The sequence below is a fragment of the Sylvia atricapilla genome, chromosome 13 (genome assembly GCF_009819655.1).
Source record: "Sylvia atricapilla isolate bSylAtr1 chromosome 13, bSylAtr1.pri, whole genome shotgun sequence".
Classification (NCBI taxonomy): Eukaryota; Metazoa; Chordata; class Aves; order Passeriformes; family Sylviidae; genus Sylvia; species Sylvia atricapilla.
In genome coordinates this window covers 14,136,158-14,161,248 of record NC_089152.1, presented here as the reverse complement: position 1 = coordinate 14,161,248, position 25,091 = coordinate 14,136,158, and the positions used below count along the sequence as shown (strand labels likewise).

At 41.5% G+C, this 25,091-nt stretch overlaps 1 protein-coding gene across 7 annotated transcripts; it reads left to right on the top strand.

Moving 5' to 3' along the window:
* Positions 1-946: 946 nt before the first annotated feature.
* On the top strand, positions 947-24,361 carry SLTM (SAFB like transcription modulator). Of its 7 annotated transcripts, none has more exons than XM_066328535.1 (21): positions 947-1,153; positions 1,799-1,886; positions 8,461-8,525; positions 8,828-9,013; positions 9,470-9,517; positions 10,527-10,554; positions 11,956-12,370; positions 12,932-12,981; positions 15,170-15,288; positions 16,803-16,952; positions 17,043-17,152; positions 17,240-17,400; positions 17,720-17,811; positions 18,029-18,192; positions 19,256-19,430; positions 20,018-20,142; positions 20,662-20,832; positions 21,641-21,955; positions 22,381-22,519; positions 23,246-23,403; positions 23,708-24,361. In XM_066328535.1, exons 1-21 carry the CDS (start codon positions 962-964, stop codon positions 23,814-23,816), a joined length of 3,060 nt encoding a protein of 1,019 aa, XP_066184632.1. In that variant the 5' UTR covers positions 947-961; the 3' UTR covers positions 23,817-24,361. The 7 variants fall into 7 exon arrangements, with proteins under 7 accessions (XP_066184632.1, XP_066184631.1, XP_066184626.1 ...); XM_066328534.1 differs by having other exon boundaries at positions 11,902-12,370; XM_066328529.1 differs by having other exon boundaries at positions 11,902-12,370; positions 22,369-22,519.
* The last annotated feature ends 730 nt before the right edge of the window (positions 24,362-25,091 follow it).

The window sequence follows — 25,091 nt, the reverse complement described above, 5'->3', positions numbered from 1 at the left end:
AGCGATAAGGTCACCCCTGAGCCTCCTGTTCTCCAGGCTGAGCGCCCCAGCTCCCTGAGCGGCTCCTGCCAGGACAGGCGCTCCAAACCATTCCCCACCCCGCCGCCCTCCCCGGCACTGGGCATCCCCCCGGCACCGGGCATTCCCCCGGCAGTGGGCATCCCCCCGGCTCTGGGCATCCCCGGCTCTGGGCATCCCCCCGGCAGTGGGCATTCCCCCGGCACCGGGCATCCCCGGCACTGGACATCCCCGGCACTGGGCACTCCCCCGGCACTGGGCATCCCCGGCTCTGGGCATCCCCCCGGCACTGGGCATCCCCGGCTCTGGGCATCCCCGGCACTGGGCACTCCCCGGCACTGGGCAGCCCCGGCACTGGACATCCCCGGCACTGGGCACTCCCACGGCACTGGGCATCCCCGGCTCTGGGCATCCCCCCGGCACTGGGCACTCCCCCGGCACTGGACATCCCCGGCACTGGGCACTCCCACGGCACTGGGCATCCCCCCGGCACTGGGCATCCCCGGCTCTGGGCATCCCCCCGGCACTGGGCATCCCCGGCACTGGGCACTCCCCGGCTCTGGGCATCCCCCCGGCTCTGGGCAGCCCCGGCTCTGGGCATCCCCCCGGCTCTGGGCATCCCCCCGGCACTGGACATCCCCGGCACTGGGCACTCCCCCGGCACTGGGCATCCCCGGCTCTGGGCATCCCCGGCACTGGGCATCCCCGGCTCTGGGCATCCCCGGCACTGGACAGCCCCCCGGCTCTGGGCATCCCCGCTGCTCCCCGGGGCCGGGACACGGCGGGCCGCGCTCCCCGCACGCGCAGGGCGGGCCCGGCGGGGCGGGCGCTCCGGGCCAGGTGCGCCGCTCCGCGCCTGCGCAGAGCCGCGCGCCGGCCGCGCTTCATCCGGGCACCGCGCTCATTGTGCGCGCGGCCGCCGCGCTCGCCCGCCCGCTCTAAAATGGCCGCCGCCGCCTCCGCTCCCGCCGCCGCCGCCGCGGGGGCTCCTGCGGCTCCCGCCGCGCCCGCGGCGCCGCCCGCCGAGAGCAAGCGGATCAGCGACCTGCGCGTCATCGACCTCAAGTCGGAGCTGAAGCGGCGCAACCTGGACATCACCGGGGTGAAGACGGTGCTCATCGCCCGGCTCAAGCAGGTGAGCGTTGGGCGCAGGCCCTGCCCGGCCCGCCCCGGCGGCGGCTGCTGTCGCCCGGCTCCGGGGGCGGGGCGCCGGCGGCTCTGCCGCCGTCCCCGTGTGGGGGGCGGGACCTGTCCCCGCCGTGCCGCCGGTGCCCGGGCGAGGGTCCGCCGCAGCGAGCCCCGCCGGCGCTGTGTGTCCCCTGTGGGCCGGGCTGGGCGCGGTGTCCCGGCCGGCCCAGCTCCCGCCCCGGCTGGCCGAGCTCTCCCGCGGCCTTGCGGCCCGCCCGCCGCCACGGGCCCCGAGCTCGTCCGGCGAGCCCCGGAGCAGGTTGCTGCTGAGGGGTGGTTTTGCTTCCCGCTGTCCCGCTTTTGAGCTGCCTTTAATGCCTTTATGGATGTCGTTGTGGCTTTCTAGTGTTGCGTTTCCAAAGAGAAACGTGTGGATCCTTGATAAGCTGTACTTTCTAAGTGTCGTTCTAACAGCTGAAACTCTCAGCCTTTATCATTTGTGTTCCCTTGCTTTAACGGAAAGGTTTAACCCAAAGTGTTTTACCAAATATTTTTGAGATGCCGAGAGAACTATTTGGCTTACCTGCTGAAGTCAAACTGTCCAGCTTTCCAGTCAAAGCTATTAAAAACTGTATATTTTTGTCTTATTTAGGCTATTGAAGAGGAAGGAGGTGATCCAGATAATATTGAAATAAGTGTTTCAGCTGACACACCCACCAAGAAGCCAACTAAAGGCAAAGGTTAGGCTCTGTCGATATACTTTATATTCTTACACAGGTTTTTTTTTTGCATGTATCACCTTAAAGAAGGACTGCAGTCTATAGTTTGGGTGCAGTTGTAACTTTACTGTTTATAATTCCTGTCATATAAGACATCCTTTGCCGTGCATGTCTGTTTTCATTGACTGTACGTAGGCAATATATGGGGCTGCTGGAGCCATGTATATTGAGAGAGGTATAGCTAGATGGAACATGACTGGGTTAAGAGATGTGTGCTATGAGGTAGTGGCTGTCCTGCCCACAGTTCCTGCAGGGCTGTGCTGCAGATGAGCTCTGGGGTTTGGTGTGTGCTGTGTTCAGGGGTCCTGCACCTGGAGCGTTGCAGGTGCAGGGTGGAGCAGGAGCTGCTGTGGGGCTCTGTGGGGTGTCACTCATGCCGAGGGATCTGTGTAACAGCAGCGGCTCTCCAGCCATGAGCAGGTGCTGGACTCTGCTGGTGATAAGGGCCCAGCAATGTGCTAGGGAGTCACTCCCTGGAGAGGACTGGAGTATGTGGGTGTATTAGCATGCTCCCTACTGAAGACAGGATTTATATACATGAATTTTCTGAATAGGCGTTGAAGTCTCACAGTGAAATGTCTAATTAAGAGATTTTAGTGGTTTTGTTGTGAGAAATTAATATTTAAATTTTGTGCTGATCTGTTTGGTAGTGATTTTTCAGACTTTTCAGCTCTGATTTCTTTTCCCTGAGAATTTAAATACTGTTTTGTGAGTTTGGAGTCTGGGGGATTTTGGTTTGGGCGTGTGTTTTTAGTAGTTTTGGGAGCATCTGTGATCTATTATTACTGGGAAAGGACCTGTCTGCTTTATGCACAGTATTGTTTGTTGAGCAGACACACTGAGAGTGTTCACACGTGTGCTACAGGGACCTGTTTTGGACATGAACAGTCTTACACTGCTGTCTCTTGTCATGGGCTGAGTTTTGTGGTGAAAGTGATTATTCAATCAGCCTGGTACTGTGAATGGCAAAGTTATTAAGAAAATCTGTCTGCTTAGGAAGTTTGCATAACTTCTTTGCACTTCTCACGCATTAGAGAAGTGAAAGGAAATCACCTTTTAAATGTGGTTCCATTTTTTTTTCTATGACATTAATTTATTCCGTGCTTTAGAAAGGTGACTGCTGATTAAGATAACTGCATGGAAGTTAAATAAGGAAACTCTTCCAGTTTTTCATACAGAGATCTAAATGGCTCCATGTTCTGCTGTGACAAACACTTCTCTTACCTGCTGTTTTCAATCCTCCTAGTCTCCAAACTAATATGATATGCATGATGTTCTTGGACTGGCTTCTTGGGTAGTTAGCTATTTTGCCTCTGCAGAGCTAGTTTGCCAACCAGTGCTGCTGCTGCCTGAGGCAGGGCTTCACTAGCTCTTCCTGCCACCTCTCCTGTGCTCCAAATCCTAATGCATACACATGACATGTGCGTTCTTGGTAAACCTCAAAGGAAAACATGGTGTTTGTGAAGTTCTTATCAGTTCACTTTGCAAGCTCAGGAATTTTTCCTCATTACTTGTTAGATTACAAAAGTCTTATGAACAGATTTTTGTGCCAAAAGTATGGGGAGTTCATGGAGGAACGTGAAAAATTCACTGTTTAGTCTAGGGGAAATATTTTTTTTATTGCATCGGTTTATTTCTAACTGTATGAAATAATATCTTGTTTGATTTTTAACTACTCACTGTGAGGTGTTTTTTCCTCCTAACTGGTTTTGCTGACAGATTGATCCAGGTCTTTTTGCTAATGCTTCTTTTCCTCCCCACCCTACAGCTTCAGACTAATACTGTTGGGTCTTTAATTATTGTACTGCTGGACAGCAATAAAATTAATGGCATTACTAGTTCTGTAGTCTTTTTCCCTGAGCTGTTATTGCTGTGCAAGGGAGGGTAGGAGTATAAGATACTCATTTACAAAGAAAATACATCTTCAAGGAAGGCCAGGGAGTGGAAGTGATGATTAAATGTCCTCATAGCAGCCGGAAGGGGAGGCCAGTGGGAGGGAAGGAAGGAGGTCATCCTTCCAAAAAATCACAAAGTGTGTCAGGTGGCTGTAGGGTTTAGATGTGAAAGTCTTCTGTAACCAGTTTTACTGGAGCTCTTAAGGTCTGTGGAGAAAGTGTGATGTGTGATTCCCTAGCACTGTCTATTACAAAAACCTGATCTAGAATATCAGACAGGCCAGAATTAGAGTGGGAATGGGCTCTGTGTGTGGGGAGGGAATGATACATTTGTCTTGCCTTGCTTTTTTGTGTGTATATGTTTACAAAAAGGGAGAAGAATACTCAAAAGATTAAAGTGGGAGTTTTTCATACAACTTAAAAAATGCTTGCAGAAGGATTCTGTAGTGCAACAAGAATCCTTGATCAATCTTATGCAGAGTTAGTCGAAATTTAACACTTTTCCCAGATGCTACTTTAATTAAATAGCTAGGGTAAAGAACTGCAGAGCAGCTAATCAGATTATACAGGTATATAGGTAAGATCAATGGGTTTTGCCAGTTAAAGTTTGAAAGGAGCAAATGCCAAGTGCTCCTTTTTTAAGTGCCTCAGCTGTGCCTCTCCACCCTCCAGTAGCTATGGAAGGATTTCTCTTTCTGTGAAAAGATGACAGTTTTTGGAAAAAGCTAATCTTGTCAAGCCTGACCATTCTGCTGCCTAGTCTGGTATCTAAAGGAAGTTACCTTACTACTAGTAAGAAATATTTTTCAGATGTTTTTGAAATAAATGCTACTTTGAAGGATATGCAGTCAAATGTTGAATGTTGAAATATTAAAATTGGTAATTGAGAGTTACTTTCCTGATGAGTTCTGGAATTAGTGTGGGTGAAGAACAGATTTTAGGCTGATCATTTTTGATTTTGGAGAATTAATGTGAAGATGTTTATTTGCTGCTCTACAAGTTTCTGAGGCCAGTTAGATAGCTGTTAGTTTGTGTCTTAATTACCAGTCTAGTTTGCATCTGAATTTCCAGATTGCCAATCGTGTGTCTTGCATCAAAGGCTGACTGACAGCTGACAGTGGCTGGTTTGTACTGTTGCCCAAATAATTTTGACTTATTTATTTGAACTGTTTAGTTACTTAAATATAAGAACAAACCAAAGTAAACTAAGTTGTACACTTGATTTTCACAGACCTTTCTTTCTAAAAACAACGAACAACTAAGAACTGTATCTTCTAGTTGCAATAGAAGACTTACATATTCCTGTACCTCATGATACCATTTCTGAATTAGAAAAGGATTGTTTACTTTTTTAATATTGTGGCAAATGATACTTTTCAAATTCCACTAGACCTCTTAATGCTGTAGAGAGTTTATTCCATTGCAAGGATTTACCTCCTCTTTACCTCTTATCCCATGTTTTTGATGAATCTTTAGCATTAGGTGTTACAGAACTCTATTGTGAGTTTCAGGAGGAATACCAGAAGAAATGCAAACACTAATTCTTCCAGAATTTTCTGATGAGTGTGTCACTCTGCTTCTGCCTGAGATGCAGATATCTAATTCAAGAGCTGTCCAGAATACACTCTTCTATAATTCTGTAAATACTCAGGTAGCCTGAATTCCTCACACGGAGGACCATGAACAGGTAGAATAAGCTTGTGCTACTGTGGGGCTTGTAAATAAAATAAAAGCTAAACCTGCATAATGTAAACCCAACATTTTGAAGATGTTCTAATTCTTCTACTTACTTATAAGAAGAATATTTGTTTTCTGTGTAACAGTCTGTTGCAATTTTACGGTGTGTAGCAATTGCCCCTTGCCAGAAAAGGGACTGAGCATAGCTTGTGAAGGAGTGCCATCACTCCAAGGTAAATGAGTGTTTGTGTTGTTAAACACCCAGGTGCGTGGTGAATGCTGCAGACACACTGACACTTTCGGTAGCCACTGCTTGGATAAACCTGTACAGAAATGTCGGTGTTGACAAGCTGTGTGACAGGAGACCAGCTGTGCCTGTTGCCTGCGGAACGTTCAGATGTTCTGGCTCTGTTTCTTAACTTACCCTTGAATACATTTAGAGAAACAGTCATTTTCTGCAAGGTGTTTGTTGCAATCTGAGTTTAGTTAGGTGAATTTAAGAGCTGAGTGTGCCTTTAAATAGTCCACTATAAATGGATGTCAGTCAGACAACTGCTGGATTTTAGTGGATGCTGGCTTTTTGGCAAGTTACTGTACCAACATCTGAAAACTGTCTGTATCAGAACCTTGAAGTGCCACTTTTGAGCAATGGAACTCTAACCAGAGCAAAGTAACCTAAAGCACAGAACATGAGAGGGAGAGCAAACTTACACCACGTTCTGGCTTGAAGTTGAAAAGTGAAGGTCATTGTTCAGGTCTCATTATGCCTTGGAATATCTCTGGTAAATGGGACTTCCTACAAAGACAACAGACATAGTAAAGAAGGGCTAATGAAATCATTACTTAATCTGGTAGCAAATAAAAGATAAAACAGCTTCATTACTGAGTGCTGTAACTTGCTCTTGATGAGCACCAGTCAATAAAATATAGTTCTCTAGCTGCTATTGCATAATGGTGGGGCTAACTTGATGTAGCTTTGCCATTGGTTTGATTTTCTGTTCTATTCCCTATGAAGTCTCAGTTCCAGTCCACCAGCCATATCTCCTCAGGCAAAATAAATTATTTAAATAGCTTTCATGATAGTCTGTGCTGGAGAGTTGCTAAATGTGTTGAGTATCTGCCCTGTGTGCTTGCCTGTCTCTGTGGATGCTAGTTGGATATGGGATGCAGGAAAAACTTGGTCTTTCAGGTTTAACAAACGAACTGAAATGTGAGAGGGTAAAAGAAAGCAGTGAAGTGTGTGTAGAAATCCTTGCTGTTTCTCATTGCTTTTTATTCATGTTGAAGGTATTGGGATCTGTAGATTCTATCACGGAATGCTAAAAAGTTAACACAAAACTTGAGTTATTTTTTGTTATCAGCTGTAATGCACATCAGAAACTGCCCTTTCCAGTGTAAGTCCTCTTCCTGAGAAGAGCTGGCTCCCCTTAGCATACCTGTGCAGGTGGCTTTTTACACCAGAGTCTCACAATCCTATTGCATTACAAGTACAAAATAGGACTTTTTGTAGGTTTGGCAGTTTGTTTGTTTAAGTGAAGTAAAATCAGTGATACTGACTTTGGATTTGAAAGTTTAAATCTCATGTTTTGCAGTCACAGAAATAGCTTCTGCCTTGTGCCTTTTCCTGGAGATCAGTGTGTGCCTGTACTGAAAGCAGCAATGTGCCTTTTTCTAGGAGTGTGGTCAGAGTGCTGCCTTTCAGGGAAATGAGTAAAAGCAACTGGAATCCAGGCAAACCCAAAACAACAATGTCTCTTTTTGCCCTGTAGTTTAGTACTTTCCAGTTTTGAAGTGTATTTAAGAACTGCATATAAAAGACCATGGAAATTAATGGCTGAAAAATTGAGTATTTCAACTAGCAGAGATGTCCATACTGTGTTGAACTTTGGCTTATGGTTTTCTTTTATATTCCTTTGGAATAACTATAGAATTGGTTTAGCCATTCATTAGACGTTGAAGGGAGGAGGGAGGATGCAATGCCAAAAAATGCATCATTAAGTGCTAATTATGACTCCCATCTCATTTGCATTTGAATTGACACTAAGTTTCAGTAGAAGATGCAGTGAAACCACTTCGTAACAGAGCTGCTTTTGTACCTCGTGCTACTGCAGACTGTTGCATAGGCTAATCTTTGATGGACTGAATCAAAGAGACACAACGTTCTTCAGAGGGTGTGTTTGTGTGGAGATGTTTCTATCTAGTGTTCTTAGGTCTTGTTTTTCAGAAGAGTAGGGAAATGCCCTGGATTCCAAAGGGGGAGCTGTGTATAGTCATCATCCCCACAGAGACATCTCTAATGGAGAAAAGTGTGCCTGTGCTGGAAGAATAGAATTCCTCAATGGAACAGGCACTTAATACAGTAAAGCAAATGTAGAGGGCAGAAGTGCTTCACCTACTCAATTCTTCTGCCTCCCTTGATTCTTTAGTGAAAAGCTCTGAAGGAGGTGGCTTGGAGAGGCTTGTAATTGCCATGTTTGTGGATATTCAAAGATGCAGCTAAATAAAGCCCTGAGACATTTCATTGTCCTTGGAACTTCACTGTAATTTTCAGCAGGTGGTTAGGTGGACTAGATGACCTTTAGAGGTTCATTCTAACCTAATTTCTCAGTGATGTGAGTTATCTCTAAAGCAAGACTCTTCCAAAGTTATAATGTCTAGTTAACCTCAGTAATTCTAGAAGTGTTTAGTTTCTAGTTCAGTGTTCTCCTGAATTCCATTATGCCTCAAAATAGGATAGGTATTAAGGTTACTAACTTGTTTATTGAACAACATTGATTGTTCATTCTCACTCAGCTGGCATTTTATCTCCTTATCTTAAAAATTACTGGGTTTGGAGAGTTATAGTGAACAATCCAGCTAAACTAAAGCAAGTAGAGAATAATAAAGTGAGGCCAAACACATAATCAGTATTAAAAGTGTACTCTACATAGCAGGTCTAGTCACAGCATATCCCATCGTTTCAGGTAAAAAGCAGGAAGCTGATGAATTGGCTGGTGATGCTTCAGTAGAAGAGGACTCTTTTGTCAAGGTAATAAAAGTATGTAAAAACTTTTCTCATTTTGTCTTTATGGTCAGTGTTTGACTTCAGTTAATGAGAAAGCTTCCTTTTTCTTTGTGGTAATTTATGTGGAAATTTGAAGCATTGTTTTTAGTGTATTTACAATGTGATGCCTAAGGGTGTGAAGCTGGGTGGGTTTTAAAACGTGATATGAATTATATTATGCATGTAAGGCATTGATCCAGCAGTGAAACAGTAATGCTAGCAGTGATTTTTTTCAGAATAAAGCTAATACTTTTAGTTATACCAAGTATTTGTGTTCACACCAAAAGGAAAGTGAATTGGAGACTCAAGATGCAAGTGATCAAGATGCAAATGATGAATTAAAAGACTTGAAAGAATCTGTTGAAGATGAGAACTTGAATTCTAAAGGACTACCATCTGCAGAAAAGAAAAGGTACCATGACCTGGAGCCAGTGGAGACAACAGAAGATGTGGAGAAGGATTCTGAAAGCCAGGTACTTGGCTATATTTTGCATGAATTTTTATCAGTAAAATGTACATTTTTCTTAGCATTTGTTACTAGGAAGTCAGAACTAATCTTTCAGTTTGTCTTGCATATGTCTAAAAGATAGGGTTTTTCTTTTTATTTTACCTTACACTTATTTTTTTTCTATTTTCCTTGATTGGTAATTAATAGTCCTGAAACAAATGTGGCACTGACTGATAAAATTCTTCCAGAGTCCGTGTAGAGTTGGTTCATAAGTGGTCCTTTCCCCTTGTACTAGCAGTGGCTCGTGCCTTTCAGTTCAGTGTTCAGATTCTTTACATCAGGAGAACTGCTCACTGTTGTTCACATTGTTGAGTGTGTATCCACTTACATGTTTACTGAGCTAATGGAATCTCTTGACCCTCTGAATGTTTGAGTGTTTTAGAAATAGTTTCCTTATCTAGTCCCTTTTCTATTTCTATAGGAAAATGAAGGTCCAGACATAGAAGATTACACTTTTCCAGCTGTCCATGTGAGTTCTAAATTCGTTCTGTTAAGCTGATTTTCGTGTCTGTTTAGTTGGAAAAGATCACTTCAGACTGATTTTTCTATTCCAGTGTGCATGTTAGAGTCAGATGATGTAAGACTAAAAAGGTAAACAATACAGGAAGCTTTCATTCAAATATTTAATTGTGCAGATAATTGTGATACCAAGTAAATTCACCTGTTGGAAGATATAATTCGTGTCTACAGTTTGGGAGGGTTCAGTGCATAAACTTCACAGAGAATATATTTCACACTCCCTGTAAAACACAAGAGGGATGCTGGCAGATGCTGTTGTAGTATATACAGCTCATACAGGAGTTTAGAGCTTCTGTTTAAAGTAGAAGTTTGCCCTCAGAGAATGTGGGGAGTGCAGAACTGGGCGTGGTTGTTCAGGTTGCTTTTTGGTGTTAATAGTAATATCTGATATCTCTATGTCCAGCAAATCATTCTGAGTTACATGGAAATGGTGTCTGAAAAGTGACATCTCTTACAGCATCTCCTGCTCAGTAAAACGAATAAGAAATAAGTAAATACCTATTAAAATCAGAGTTTTTTTTTTTAAGTACTTACTGGAGGGATGCTGCCTAGTTTCTCACTTCTCTTTGAGCTTTTAAAGCTAATGACAGACTGCTTGCCTTTCTCTGAAAGCAGTAATCGGCAGCTTGACATCCATTCTGAAAGCTTTGGTAAGATGTGGAATAGTTTAGAAATGTCCCATTGAGTTCAGGGGATAAGACAATATCTACATGTCCCATCCAACTGCAAACTTCAAGTGTTACAGATAAATATTAAATTGTTTCATAAAGAAGTTTCATAAAAAAAAATTTAGTGCTTTGACAAGGGAGGTGCACAAGTCTGGTTCCTGGATAATCTTTGGAAACAATTTTCATTTCAGTATTTGCCTTCATACAATAGAAATTTTATGAGAAATACAAACTGTTCTACTTAAAGTTTCAAAATAGGAGACATTTAGTGTTGACTTCCTTTTCTTGCAGGATGGGGAAGATGAAGAAAATGAGAAAGGTATGTCTAAAGTTTAATAGAGTTCAGAGGTCTTACTCTGGTAGAGCAGGCGACTTTTTCTTGTAATATTCAGTCTCTACTAATACTAGGCTTATCTCCAGCACTAAGTATCAGTTGTCTTCTCATTGAGCTCAGCACCTGGAATCACTGCAGTCAGTTTATTTCACTCCTAAGAGTTACTTTACTCTTAAGAGTTGATTACAGTACCTATCAGTTACTGTGGTGGATGTATAATACAGTTGCAATACTATGATTCGTAATAAAAATCCATAGTATTCAAGGACTGATTTTAATACACGGTAAGTCTTGATGCCAAAGTCTCCAACTTGCACTGCAGTAACTGATGGTGGGTGAAATGCACTCTCACACTGAAGTTGAGCACCCCACAAATGTATGGACCATCATGTGCTTGGCTTACTGTCACTTAGAAATACCAGTTGTACATAGGATGGTAAAACAAGTGTTTGAAAACCTGTGGAGTGGCTACCATTTTTTAAGCTGTGCTCATTAGTGAAACTATAGAAGGAATGTCATGCATTTGGGCAAACAGACTTCCTGGACAGAAGTCATAAGGATTCTGCAGAAGTCATAAGGATTCTACGTTTTGTGGACTCGAAAGGACATGGAACACCATCACTTTACACAAGATGGAATAAACACATTACTGAAGCTACAGGATAAAACTCCAGACTCCGTGTTTACGAGGGAGCCCATGGCCGAAGTGTGTCATCTGCGCAAGTCCAAGAACAGCTGGAGTTGTCTCTGTGGGACTGAGATGGAAAACCTTTCCAGTGGATGAAGACTGAGGACCAATTGTCTACGAACTCTGGATTAAGGCTCACCCATCCCATGCAGCAGCCTTGTACTCACTTGACTGCTAAGCAACTGCTTGGACAGGAAAGAGAACACTGTCGTGGAAGATTGGCTGGAATTCTCCAAGACTGTAATTCTTTCGGATTTGGGAAGGTTAGAAGTTCTGGAACCAGGAAGATTCAAAGACCGATTACATCAAACTGTGAATATCCAAAGCAACTATGTTCTTCTGGAATGCTAAATCCTAAACAGGAAAATGGATACTTCTTATGAAGAACGGGTATCTCCAGGATGGAACCATATTCTCCCTCCTAATGTTTTGGTATTTGTCTCTAGAAAATGTGTTTTGCCATGAAGAATAAGTGATCCTGGGTAAAGGATTTATATTTGTGTTGATACACCTTGTGTTTTTTTCTAACCTTCCATCAGTGCTAATAACTGGCTTTGTATTTTCTAGGTCCTATTCTAGCTTATGCATATGAAATTGTTTAAACTTCTTGTTTTGCCATATTTATTCCTGTTAAATCCTCTTAGATAAAGCAGGTTCTGGTGATGGTACACAAGAAGTATCTAAACCTCTTCCTTCAGAAGAAAGCCTAGCTGAGGCTGATCACACGGCTCATGAAGAGATGGAAGCTAACCCCTCTGTGAAAGAAGCTGAGGATGATAACATATCGGTTACAATCCAGGCCGAAGATGCCATCACTCTGGATTTTGATGGTGATGACCTCCTAGAAACAGGTAAAAATGTGAAAATTACAGATTCTGAAGCAAGTAAGCCCAAGGATGTGCAGGATACCATTTCACAGAGCCTGGAGAAGGAAGGCAAGGACTATGAGATGACTGAGAACCATAAAGATGGTAAGAAGGAAGACTGCGTGAAGGGTGATCCCGTCAAGAAGGAAGCCAGAGAAGGTTCAAAGAAAGCAGAATCTGGAGACAAAGAAAAGGATACTTTGAAGAAAGGTCCCTCGTCTACTGGGGCCTCTGGTCAAGCAAAGAGGTTTGTTTTTCTATGTCAGTTCTTTACGATACTGAGTACCAGCATTCAATAAGATCACTCTACATTAAGGGGGTAGCAGCAAGAATCTTATAATTAGTATCCTATGCTCCTGCCTATAGGTTTTTTGACCGCCATAAGTTACTTTCTAAAATTCAAGATCTTCGTATAGACACTATGTCCTACTGATTGCATTGTCGAATTGTCAGCATTTATTTATTTTTTTCAAATTGACGATTTTTTTAAATGTCCTTGTGATGATGGTAATGAACAGCTATCAGTTCTAAGAACACAAAATGAAGTCAAGTCCCCGTCCTGAAATCTGGAGAAGATTGCCATATGTCCACTGAATAGAGTTGTCAGAAAATCTAGATCTTCAGGCATCTTGGGGAAAATCAGTGCAAGAATCCATAAGGGAATCATTTGTTCAAATATACAGTCTGGCCCTTTTTCATTTTTATTTTTTGAAATGTTAACTTGTCTGTTAGTGTTAGTAGTATAAAATACAACACCAAATTCTGTAGTTTCAACTTTCTTCTGATTTTTTTTAATTTGCTTCTCTAGCTCTACTAAGGAATCTAAAGAAAGCAAGACAACATCAAAGGATGATAAAGGTAACTATTACAAATTCGGGTGGTATTGGCTTGAAATAAATGCTTTCCTGATTGAGACATTGCTTGCCCTGTAATAAAATGATTGAACTCAGTCATCTGTAGTAAATTATGCTGGAGGCACAATAATCATGTGCACATATATATAGTAATCATTTGCTATATGTATGTGTCCATATGTTTTGAGTCTCCTTACTCCAGATTTGTCATAAGATCAAAAATACTTATTCTAAAGACTTGATGAAAATATATTCTTCTGTTTCAAAATACTTTTGGGAGCAAATTCCATGTAACATTTCCCAAGTCTTTGTTTGATGAGAAGCTATAATTTTCAGATAAGCCTCCTGTAACTTACAGCAAAAAATAATTGCAAGTACTTAAACGTAATGCCAATGAATTTTTTGTTTTGTTTGTAATTCTATGTCATTTTTAAATAACTGAACTCTCAACCAAGTACTATAGCTGAGATGCAAGCTTGCAAAATTGCACATGTGGCTGTTTAATGTATTAAATTTGAACCTATTTTTCTGCCTTGGAGTTTCCATCTGTTCCCATAAAACCCTGTATTATGATTACAAATTTGAAGACTGGAGCTCAAGAGCACATTAATATTACCAGTTATACTGATGCTTCATGGTTAAACAAATGCATTTGTGTGAGCTCATGTCTCTCTCTATTTTACCTACTCCCTTTCTGCCAAAAACATTTGTCACAGAATCTCTGGCATAACACTAAGGGATGAATGAAACTTTACCTGATAAATGAATTTGAGCAGAAGTTTTTGTGGCAGTCATAATTAGGTCTTCTGTAGATGTGACTTCATTCCAGTTACATGCTTATCATGAAACTGAGAGCAGATTTGCTGTGTCTGCATTTATGTAGCATATGTGAAACTGTAATAGTAACTGCTGTAAGGCTTTCTTAATGTGCACAGCCAAAGCCAGGATAGTGGCTGTTTGTTGGTATTTATTGATGTTCTAAGGGTATCACAGAACCACAGAGTGTTATGGGTCGGAAGGGACCTTAAGGTCATCTTGTTCCAATGCCCTGCCATGGGCAGGGACACCTTCCACTATCCCAGATTGCTCCAAGCCATGTCCAACCTGGCCATGGACACTTCAGGGATGGAGCAGACACAGCTTCTCTGGGCACCCTGTGCCAGGGCCCACAGGAAAAGAATTTCTTCCTTATATATCTAAACTAATAGCAAGATAACCTGGGTATGACCATAACTGAGATATATTGCCTTTTGCTCTTAGCTAATCTCAGTGCATTGAAGGACAAAAACTATCATTTTTTTTTTTCACAAGAAGGTTAAATTACCGTTTAAAACTCTGCACATCACCAGATTTTCCAACTGTCAAGACAGGGATCTAGTTCTGGTCTTGCCTGTAGGACTGGCTACTTTTTAACATATTCAAAAGCAGCTAATATATTTAGCAGTAAACAAGAAGTTGAACCACATAACTGAAGACAAACAATACTGTGAATGAGATTACATGAATCTCTTGAGTTCCTATTGCTGCATTGTTGCAAAAATACCTGATATGTGGGGTGGGGGGAGTATTTAAGGCACATAATGTTTTCTCAGCTTTTATTTAGTATTTTCATTAGTATGTGGGAAATAATTCTGGTGGATATATCCAGTTCTACATCCAGTAGTATTTTTAAAAAACTGCTCTGGATGAAGCCGATATTCAAGGAGTTGTGGGAATTTGCCACATGATTCTGGAGGCTGAGATTATCCAAGTCTCCTGTATTTGCCTTTCTGCTGTTTCTGGTAACTTCAACAGTGTACAGACATCATGATGGAGAACAATTACTCTGTGGAAAGAAAAAAACAATACCCTATTTTTATGGATGGTAGTTAAGGATAAGAGCCAGATGTTGAAGCTCAATGTACATACCCAAATGAAGAGTAAAGCATGCCTTTAACAAAGATTTGCATTATTTTACTCTCTGTCCTTTGGATACAAGCTAGCCAAGCTGTTGGTCTCAATACATGGTGAAATGAATGAAATCTTACGGCATATTTTTTTTTTCCTATAGAAGCCTTTACAACAAAGGTGACCAGATATACAATTACTTAGAGGCAACAGGATAAGTTTCTCTTTTCAGCAACACTTTACTTAAATATGTGTGGTACTTTTGTCTCCTTAATTTTTTGGCTGTTTTGTAAAACTTGTTTCAGGAAGCACGAGCAGTGTTAGTGGTAGCAGTGGAAGTTCAACTAGAAACCTGTGGGTTAGCGGACTGTCTTCCAACACAAAAGCTGCTGACTTGAAAAATCTCTTTGGCAAATATGGAAAGGTATTTCATGGGGTGTGATACCATGTGTGTGGTGTGTGTCTCTTCCCCCTCCTCTATGATACAGAAATTGAGTAATACTTGATTTAAATAAAGGTTTGAGAGGAAATGTCTAACCTGTGCAATCTAAAACCCCATATTGCAGCAGTAAGAGTGTATGCTTGCAGGAAGAACCATATGTTTATTTTATAAGTTTTTCTTCCTGTGGAGGTAAGATAAGTACAAAAGAAATTTCACAAATGCTTGAATACTCTGGTCAGGCCTGCCTTTTAAAATAATGATGGCTGTGTTCCTTTGTAGCAACTGCATTTAACCATGTGTGCAAGATAATGCGCTAACTGATAAAATTGTAATACAAATAGTGTTTATAGAACATCCTGCTTTGAGAAACTGTTTTTAAAGCATGTTATGAAAGGGAAGAATTGGTAAAAAAAGTGACATTTATTGTATGATGCTTTAGGGACTCTTTCAATGGTTTAATGATTTTTTTTTTAACAGTCTGCTTAAATTAAGTCTGTTTTCCCAATTTTCGTTAATTGAAACATACAAATTCCATAGAACAATGAGGAAATCTTAAAAGCTAAGCAGTCTTCTAAACCCAGGGTTCTCATTTTCCCAAAGGAGTTGCTGATAACTATGTGAATTTGTAGTGTTTGAGTAAGCCTGTGCAGGTATGGCATTATTGTAGCTTGGGAACTAGTTAGAGCCTGAGCACTGTAAATATCAAGTATGTGTATTGATTCTGGCATATCTGATTTTTCTAATGAATTTGGTAGGTGGATTTTTTTAATGCATTCACAAGGTGTAGACACCTGAGAGAATATTTTGTTGAAACTTCCAGTTATTTGGCTGTTTTCACTGTAAAGCTGGTGGGTACTAATATTTATGTAGCTTCCCAGTTTTAAAACTGATAGGGAAATGTTTAATGACTGTACCATGACAGTCTGCTAGAAAAATTATTGCCTTTAGAGCATGACTGTGTCAAAAAGACTGGCTCCAGTGGCTACAGAAATTCTAGCAAGGAGGAGGAACACAAAGTTTAATACCTTCCCAGAAAGCAGATGTCAGAGCTGAATGCTAAAATGGCGTAACTGACACCCTGGCTAGATGACTTTGAAGAATTGGCTCCCTTATTAAGTTACTATATAACACTGCTTATACCTTCCTGCCATTAATTGGCAGCTGCTGACTTCTTTTGTGGTGGTTCATCTGTCAGAGATGAACCAGCAAATTCGGGTCTGTGGTGTTTGTGTGAATGAATTTTGACAATAACTGTAAGGAAGCATTTAGCTGATGGGCATGAGGAGGTGACTGGTGAAAACAGGATGCAGGCATTAATATGCCTTGATGTGCAAGTTGGGATAAAGTTCTCAAAGCTTTTGGGAACTAGTGGGGTGGGAATTATGTTGCTGCTGGGGTGAATTTATTTTCTTAGATACTAGGGTAAAACTTGGAATACCATAGCTTCCTTAGTAGAAATGTCTCTCTCAGAACCTGACCTCTCCCTGTTTGTATAGGTACTTGGTGCCAAGGTGGTCACAAATGCACGAAGCCCAGGGGCAAAATGCTATGGCATAGTCACAATGTCCTCTAGTACAGAAGTGGCCAGGTGCATCGCACACCTGCACCGGACAGAGCTGCACGGACAGCAGATCTCTGTGGAGAAAGTAGGTTTCATAACATCAAGACTTCTCCCAAAATAGACCATCTTTTACAGGAATCTGTATTAACCTCTTTGCTTTTGGGAAAAAAAATAGGTGAAAGGTGATCCCTCCAAAAAAGAACTGAAGAAGGAAAGTGATGAGAAATCTAGTTCGAGTAGGAGCATAGGAGATAAGAAGACTGCATCAAGTGAAAAAGCCAGCAAGTAAGAAATTTCACATCTTCTGAAGTTGTGAAAATCCTCTAAGCTGAATGTCCCTCATTGGATTTTTGTGTTCTTTTTCCTAATAAGAACTCCATCAACCAAAAAAGAAGAAAAGAAATCAGAGAAATCTGAAAAAAAAGAAAGTAAAGAAGCCAAGAAAACAGAAGGTAAAGATGAGAAGAGTGATAATGGAACAAGTGGCCCAAATCAAGAATCCACTAAAAAAACAGAAGAAAAGAAAAGAATAAGTATGCCATATAGCCATATTTCCTCCTGTTGAATCTGTGTGTCTGACTTGTCTTGGGGTCATGTTCTTGCTCTTACTGGAAACCAGACAATTAAACACCTGTTCTTTTTTAGACTCCCATAACACATTTATTACTTCCATACTTTATACTAATATTTAATTATAGGTGTGTGCTCGTATACTTCTCTTACCAGTACCAGTTCACTTCAGAGATGTAGAAATTTCACTAAGGGGAGTTTTTAATAGGCAAATAGAGATAGTTGTGTGTGTGTTTTTAAACCTTCTTTTATTTTTTTTTTTTTGTTTCCCCCCTTCACTAGGTGGTAAAAGCCCTGGTCAAGTTGTAGTTTTAGACCAAACAAAAGGAGACCAAGGCCACACTAGGACAGTTAGAAGGGGAAGGTTTGATAAAGTAAGTATCTATAGATTTGATGCAATCCTTACCCGATTTGATCCTACCTTGCAGTTGATACTTGCACTGGAGAGTCAATAAACTAACTGTTAAGCTTAGATAGAAGCTTTGTATGCTTTGGGATTGCTAAATCATTAATGATACTTGAACGTAGCATCCAGAAATCTCCCTAAATGAATGAGACTTCTGAAATAACCATTGTAATCTCTATCTATAGCCACAGATATTGAGGAACAAAGAGCGTATTATTCAAGATAAAGTGAAATTCAGGGAATACAGGGGTAGAAAGGATATCTTGCCTTTTGAAAAGATGAAGGAACAGAGATTGCGAGAACACATGGTTCGATTGGAAAGAATACGACGAGCTGTTGAACTGCGAAGGTAGTAATTCAACTTTTTGCTAAAGGCTATTTTATACATTAATTGATCAGATACTATATTTAGAAATCTAATCAGAATGCATTCTGTCAAGCCTTCTAACCAGATGTTAAAGTCTGGGACTCTACCTAACAGTATCTTTCTGTGAATTAACAAACTCCAAAATTTTTGTGTAATCTGTATAGCTATATATGTACACACACAGCTTAGATTTTGTTACAGTGGGGGGTGTATCTCATAAATGTTATTGCATGCCAGTTTTCTTTTTGGAAAGGTGAGAAGCAGACTAGGAGACAGGGCAAATGTAGTGTTTGGGATTTATTTGTTTGTTTGTTTTTAAATTGAGAATGTTGTGTATCTAAATGACAAATCAAGCATAATACAATCTTGACCCTTTAAATAGAAGGACCAAATGGCTACACTGTTCTGTTCTGCTGTTTCCATATGGCCAAAAGCTTGTGAAGAGCTTCCTTGTTAGCTGGATTTCCCTAAACAAAGGGAAACAATTCCTAAACAAAGGAATTCCCAGCAAGCATAAAGCTTAAAGGAGAAAATGCCTTTTGTGCTTCCTCTAGGCTGTTTTATGAGAGGTAAAAAGAAGAAAGCAAATTGAACTGTTCATGAGTCTGCTAACCTGTGCAGCTCAGAGTGATCATGACTGGCTGTCTGTCTTACTTTTTGGACAGAAAACTCCAAGTTTCTTGTTAGCTTGAAGAGGACAAGAGCTAAACTAGCATTTATTTTTTAAATCAAATCATATTCTTGCCTATTGAATACTGTTGTTACTGTATGCCACATGACAAATCTAAATTAAGAATAAAAATACATCAAGAAATGATTCTTGAAATAACTTTTCCTATCAGTTGTCTGCTAATGGTTCTGTAGATAAGCTAAAACCACTTTGGCTACTTGGGGCTAAAAGGAGTATACTTCTGGTGCAAGGACTTCTGTGAAGAGCTAACTCTGAGGTAGTTTTTGAATGCCTGTGCCTAAGGTGATGTTAGTTTTGGATGACAGAATTTTTCAGATGAATTTCTGCTACCTCTTGTTTTTTCTTTTTCTTCAGGCGAAGAGAAATAGCCGAGCGAGAGCGCCGCGAGCGAGAACGGATCCGGATCATGCACGAGCGAGAGGAGTACCTGCAGAGGGAGAGGGAGCGGCTGGAAATTGAGAGGCAGAAGCTGGAGAGGGAGAGGATGGAACGGGAGCGTTTGGAGAGAGAGCGTGTTCGGATTGAACAGGTGGGCACAGTTGTGTTCTGCACTGTGCAGGAGCTTTTTGGAGGATGGCCCAGTTTGCCCCTGCAGGGAATTTTGCTCTTCACTCTTCCACCCGGTCCTTTTTTGTTTCATAAAACCCAGCCAAACATTACATAATTCCCAATGTACAACAACGGGAATCTTCATCTTGTTTGCTTGGGAGTAATTTGATGTAAAATGTTTGCTACTGTAGCAGCTATACAAGTCAGTCTCTAAACTTGAAGTAAAACAGATCACTGTCTATACCAATCTTCCATAATTTAACTAGATTTTTCCTATAGAATACCACTGCAGACTTCCAAGAAGTGTTTCTGGCCAATAAATACAGTAGTAATACAAGAAATTACCTGGAGACATGTCCATGTAACAGCCAATAGCATCTCCAGATCTCGTCTACTTTTTTTAGAGAAATATCCCCTGTGCTCTTTAGTCTTGGATGCTACCCAAGGATGAATTTTATCAGATAACCTTCAGCAGAAAACTGTCAAGGGATAAGCCTGTATCCTTGCTAAGTGCTCTCTGGTATCTCTAGTACAGACCTGCTCTGTTTGTGGTTCCTTCCATGGCAGGAACGTCGGAAAGAAGCGGAGCGAATTGCGCGGGAGAGGGAGGAGCTCCGGCGGCAGCAGCAGCAGCTCCGCTATGAGCAGGAGAAGAGGAATTCTTTGAAACGTCCACGGGATGTAGATCACAGGTAATTCTCAAACTGGTTTTCTGCAGTACATAATAAAAAAGAAGCAGCTCCAAGCCTTGTATCAGACTTGAAAATGCATTTGTACCTGAAGCAAGTCTTCACAGAAGAACTGGATTTCTGGTGTTTGTTTGGTTTGACATTAGTTTATGACAAACATGAAACACTCCTTATCTGTAGGAGGAGGCTTGGAAATTAGAGAAGCATCTCATGAATTAATTTTTATTGTGTGAAAAAAAACCCAGTTCAGAGCATTTGCTAACAAAAGCTGTTCTGCCTTAATAGTTGAAACTTCTGGCTTCTACTTTAAGAATTCATATTTCTGCTAAATGGATGGTCAGGTTTGGGTGTCTTCTTCAATTATTTTGTCAACCACTCTTTGAAAAGTCAACCTTTGTCAGTGGCTTCCCAAAGGTCAAATGAGCATCTCCTAAAATAGACAACTGACTCAATGATTTTCTGTGTATTAGGCCATGATTTCGCTACATGTGACTGATGAGGGTTCCTTTGTTTTGGCTCAAGGAGAGATGATCCTTACTGGAATGAGAGTAAGAAGATGGCTCTTGATACAGATGCACGTTTTGGCCATGGCTCAGATTACAGCCGCCAGCAGAACAGGTTCAATGACTTTGATCACAGAGAACGAGGCCGATATCCAGAAGGTTCTTCTGTTCCATCATCATCTTTTGATAGGTAAGTTTAGGTAATGGAACACGTATTTGTCTGCCAGCATCTCTGTGGAATTCACTCTTAACTGTTCAAAACTGAATGTGGTTCTAAAGGCTTTACACAGTTCTGACATAATGGAATTGTAATACTGTCCTGACATTTCTTGTGCCTTCAGGACTGGCCACTTTTATCATGGATTCTAATCTGCTTTTCTCTGAGGACTTTAAATTAGCTACCTGGTGGCCTTTTTTGTGAGACATTTCAAAAGGACTTCTGCAATTATTCCTTCCTCTTTTACATCTAGTCACAAGTTCCAGTTTATTACCTGTGTAATTTACTGTGCAGTACATGCTGGTTCCAGATGCAACTTGGTTCCATTAAATATCTCCAGTAACCACTAGTAAAGCTAAGACCACACAATTTTAGCTTCTGGAATTCTGCTTTTAGGTTGCAGTGATCTAGAATTGTAAATCCAATTCTGACTTGAGAAATCTAGCATTCCCCATTTCATACTGGGCAAAAAGGCAGCCCCATAATTGCTTAAATTACACTGGCCAAAATAGGAACAAATAAATGCATAAAGAAATGTTTAACTGGCTGTTGGAACTCAAGCTCAAAATTACAATTGTAGAAATAAATACAATGTATTTTCTACGATTTTTTTTTTTCAATGGGCTGGGAAGGATATTTGATTTCTATTCGGCATATATAGTAACAAAGAAGTAATACAAAGATGAGAGAGATTTTATATCCTTATGCATGTGCTTACACGTGCAGAGAAAGGTGAGAACAGGAAACAAGCAAATGACTCTTTCCTACTTTAACAACTTAGGCGAGATCGTTTTGTAAATCAAGGTGAGGCAAAAAAGACTCGCCCAACAGCGCGAAGAGAAGAGCCAGGGTTTGAGAGATACCCCAAGAGCTTCAGTGAGTCCAGAAGAAATGAACCTCCACAGCCAAGAAGCGAACTGCGGGACACGGACAGACGGGAGGTGCGAGGAGACAGAGATGAGAGGAGAACAGTGATCATTCACGATAGACCAGAAATACCACACGGCCGACATCCCCGAGAAACCGGCTCCAACCCACCCAGGCAAACCAGCTGGAAGAGTGAGGGAAGCATCAGCACAGACAAACGGGATGGCAGGTAAATGTGCTGAGGAAGCAGTGAAAATACTGATTCTTGTAGAATTTATCCATTGTAGCAATTCCTCATAAATTAGTGTCTAAAGAGAGAATAGACCCTCCCCTCCCACAGAGAAGTGTTGGAAGAAATACACAGGTTGTCAAATGCTAAATCTCATCTAGGAACTGGATGCTGACTCCCAGCAGTCTGTTCCTGACCATGAGTAGTAACACATATTTAAGGAGGCTTTTGTGTAGAATGCAGATAAATGAGTAGCATGTGAGCTTTATTTACTTAAAAAACCATACAGATCTAAAAGAACGTTTCTAACAAGTCAGCTGTAGGTTGCTAGACACCCCAGGAATCTCTGCTGTCTACATGTGCTGTGATTTGGTACCAATTCAACAATACTGAAACCAAAATTTTGATGGAAGCAATTTTTACAGAGGCGAGCGGCCGGATCGGTCGGGAAGGGAAGTGTCGGGCCACGTGAGGGGAGCTCCTCCCGGCAGCCGCAGCAGCGCCTCCGGCTACGGAGGCAGGGAAGGAGAACGGGGCGTGATGGGAGAGAGAGGTGGAGGACAAGTGAGTCACCTTCTTGTGTTCGTGTGCCTGAAGGAGAGGCTGCAAAACGCAGATTCATGCTGGAAAAATGACCATAGAGCATCATCGAAATGATTCACAAGTGTTCCGCCTATTTCCAGTTTAGTTTGATGTTAAAGGTTCTTTTTTAATAACTCAAGAAACTGCAGAAAAATTACCAGATACTCTTTGTCTGGCATCTTTATGATCAGAACAATACCTAGAGAGTAGATAATTAAGCTTTTGAGTATTTGTTGTTGCCTTTTCAGGGTTTTAACCATACACTGCCTGCTACTTTCAGTGTAGTTTGTAATTGTAATTTGTAATGTGATACTGAGTGAAAGCCCTTCTGCAAGATTTGTCTTTAAAGACTGCAGATAAACTCACTCCTGCTGGTAAATCCTGAAGCATTTAAAAACAATTAATGTTCTTCTTGAGTTTTATGCCAGTGATAATGAGATCAGGACAGAATTTGGAGTAAAGTGTGAGTTTGTGGAACTTCACTGCCTGCATACCCACACAGTCTAATAGTCATTGCAACTAAGTTTCTGTTACCTAGAATTAACAGGAATATTGTAAACGTGTGAGCAGCCTAGGGACTGCAAGCTTAAAAGGGGCTGGAGTTGTGTTTATTCTATCAGCTGTAAGCTTACCTTTCTGGACAAGCCTGTTCCCTGTAGATAAATCAGCCCTCTCTTTGTGAGAATGACTGAGTCACTCTCTCCCCAGCACTACAACGAGGACAGACACATCGTAGAACGCCACAGCCGTGAGACTGGACCAAGGAAAGAATGGCACGGGCCTAGTTCTCAAGGGAGTGGCTATCATGACACAAGGAGAATGGGAGACAGCCGTGGAGGAGGGGGCATGATGGCTCCCCATACAAGGTACAGAAACCACTCCTTCCTGTCCGTTCCCCACTGAGCCCCTGCAGGCTTTGGTGTCCTTAGGAGGTGCAGCAGCAGGGGCAGTCCTGTGGCTGCTGCCCAGCCAGCACAGGCTCCCCAGGGGAGCTGCTGGCAGCCTGGCCCAGCACTGAGGGACTCGTGCAAAGCCTTTTCCTGCCTGTTTTCTAGTCTCTTTAGAAACTTGAAGTTTAACAGCTGAGTGACAGGAGATACAGGAATGTTATTACCTGTGTACCTGTTTAGGTATGTATTGTAACACTTTTTTTAAAACTTCTGTTTCCAGTAACTCTTCACCCATTAATAGAGTTGTACAGATCACAGGCAATTCCATGCAGAGGGGAAGTGGCTCAGGATTTAAGCCATTTAAAGGTGGACCTCCACGAAGATTCTAAGATCTACAGCTGTTTGGTTTCAAGATAACTTATTGAAATCTCTTGTAAACTTTCTCTGATTAAGAACAGGAAATCTTGTCTGGAAATCTTGGTTAAATTTTTTTAATTTAACATGATTATTTTCCTCTCAATTTTGGAGGCATTTTAATAGTTACGTTGTAATTTTGGATAGTTTTTGTGTATCTTTGATAAGCATTTTCCCTGAGGCACTAGAGCTATGTATAAAGAAATTGGAACCAAAATATTTGTTAATTCTGTATAAAAGAATAGTTTGCAGTTGTGTGCTAGTAGTTTGATTTGCCAACATTAGCTCTGTGGTGTCATGCTTTAAAGTTAGCTACTTCTCACAACATCCACAATAACCTCCATTTTGAAGGTTGTCCAGGCTACTATCTCTGCTTTCTAATTTGTAGAGAAATAAGATTTGTTCTTTCATTACTGGGTATTATGTAACCTATTTTTGCAGAAGGTACTGTTACATTGAGTGCATTTATGTGTATTCTTGCAAATGTATTCTTTTGAAATAAACCTTCATATTCTGTATAGCTTCTAGTAAGTCTTTAAAGCAGTCTTTGGGGAAGGAAGGCAGAATTAAACAGACATGTTGGTATGGTAAATCAAAGCATGGTGCCATTAGATTCTAACTAAAACCTCCTTGTCTCCTTCACTATTACTGTATTAAAACCTTAAAAGCACATCTGCTCACAGAAGATAAATTAGAACCAAAAAATAGCAAAACACTCAAGCAAGGCCCAAAGAAATAACTTTAGTTTGCTCTTTCTGTTTAGCAAAGTGTTGTGCAAGTTTGAAAGAGCTGAGGTTTTACACCAAACTGCCCACTCTGCTTGGGGGCTCCTGCAGCTGTTCACTGATGGGGCCTAGAGGCAAAGGCTGCATCTTGTTAGGCCTTTTGGTTTGGGTCAGCATGGAAGGGCCTGTATTAAACCTTTCTGGACCAGGCCCAAAGAGAAATGCCAGGCCAGGGCTCATTTCTCACCCAGCCAGGGTCAAGGGTGTAGTTACAACTCTGCTGCTCAGCAAAGGAGGAAAGCAAATGAATCCCATTTGGAAAAGCTGGGTGGTGGTGGATGGTTACCAAAATGAATAGGGGACTCCTAGCAGAACAGAAGAGCTTAGGAAAAAGTCCTGGAATAAGAGCTGGAAGTGTTTACTGATCCAGATTGCCTGTGAAAAAAGGATTTAAGTTACATTTTTTAAGGCATGAGGCAGTAAGAAGATGCTGATGTCTGCTTGCTGTGTGAAAGAATTACTAAG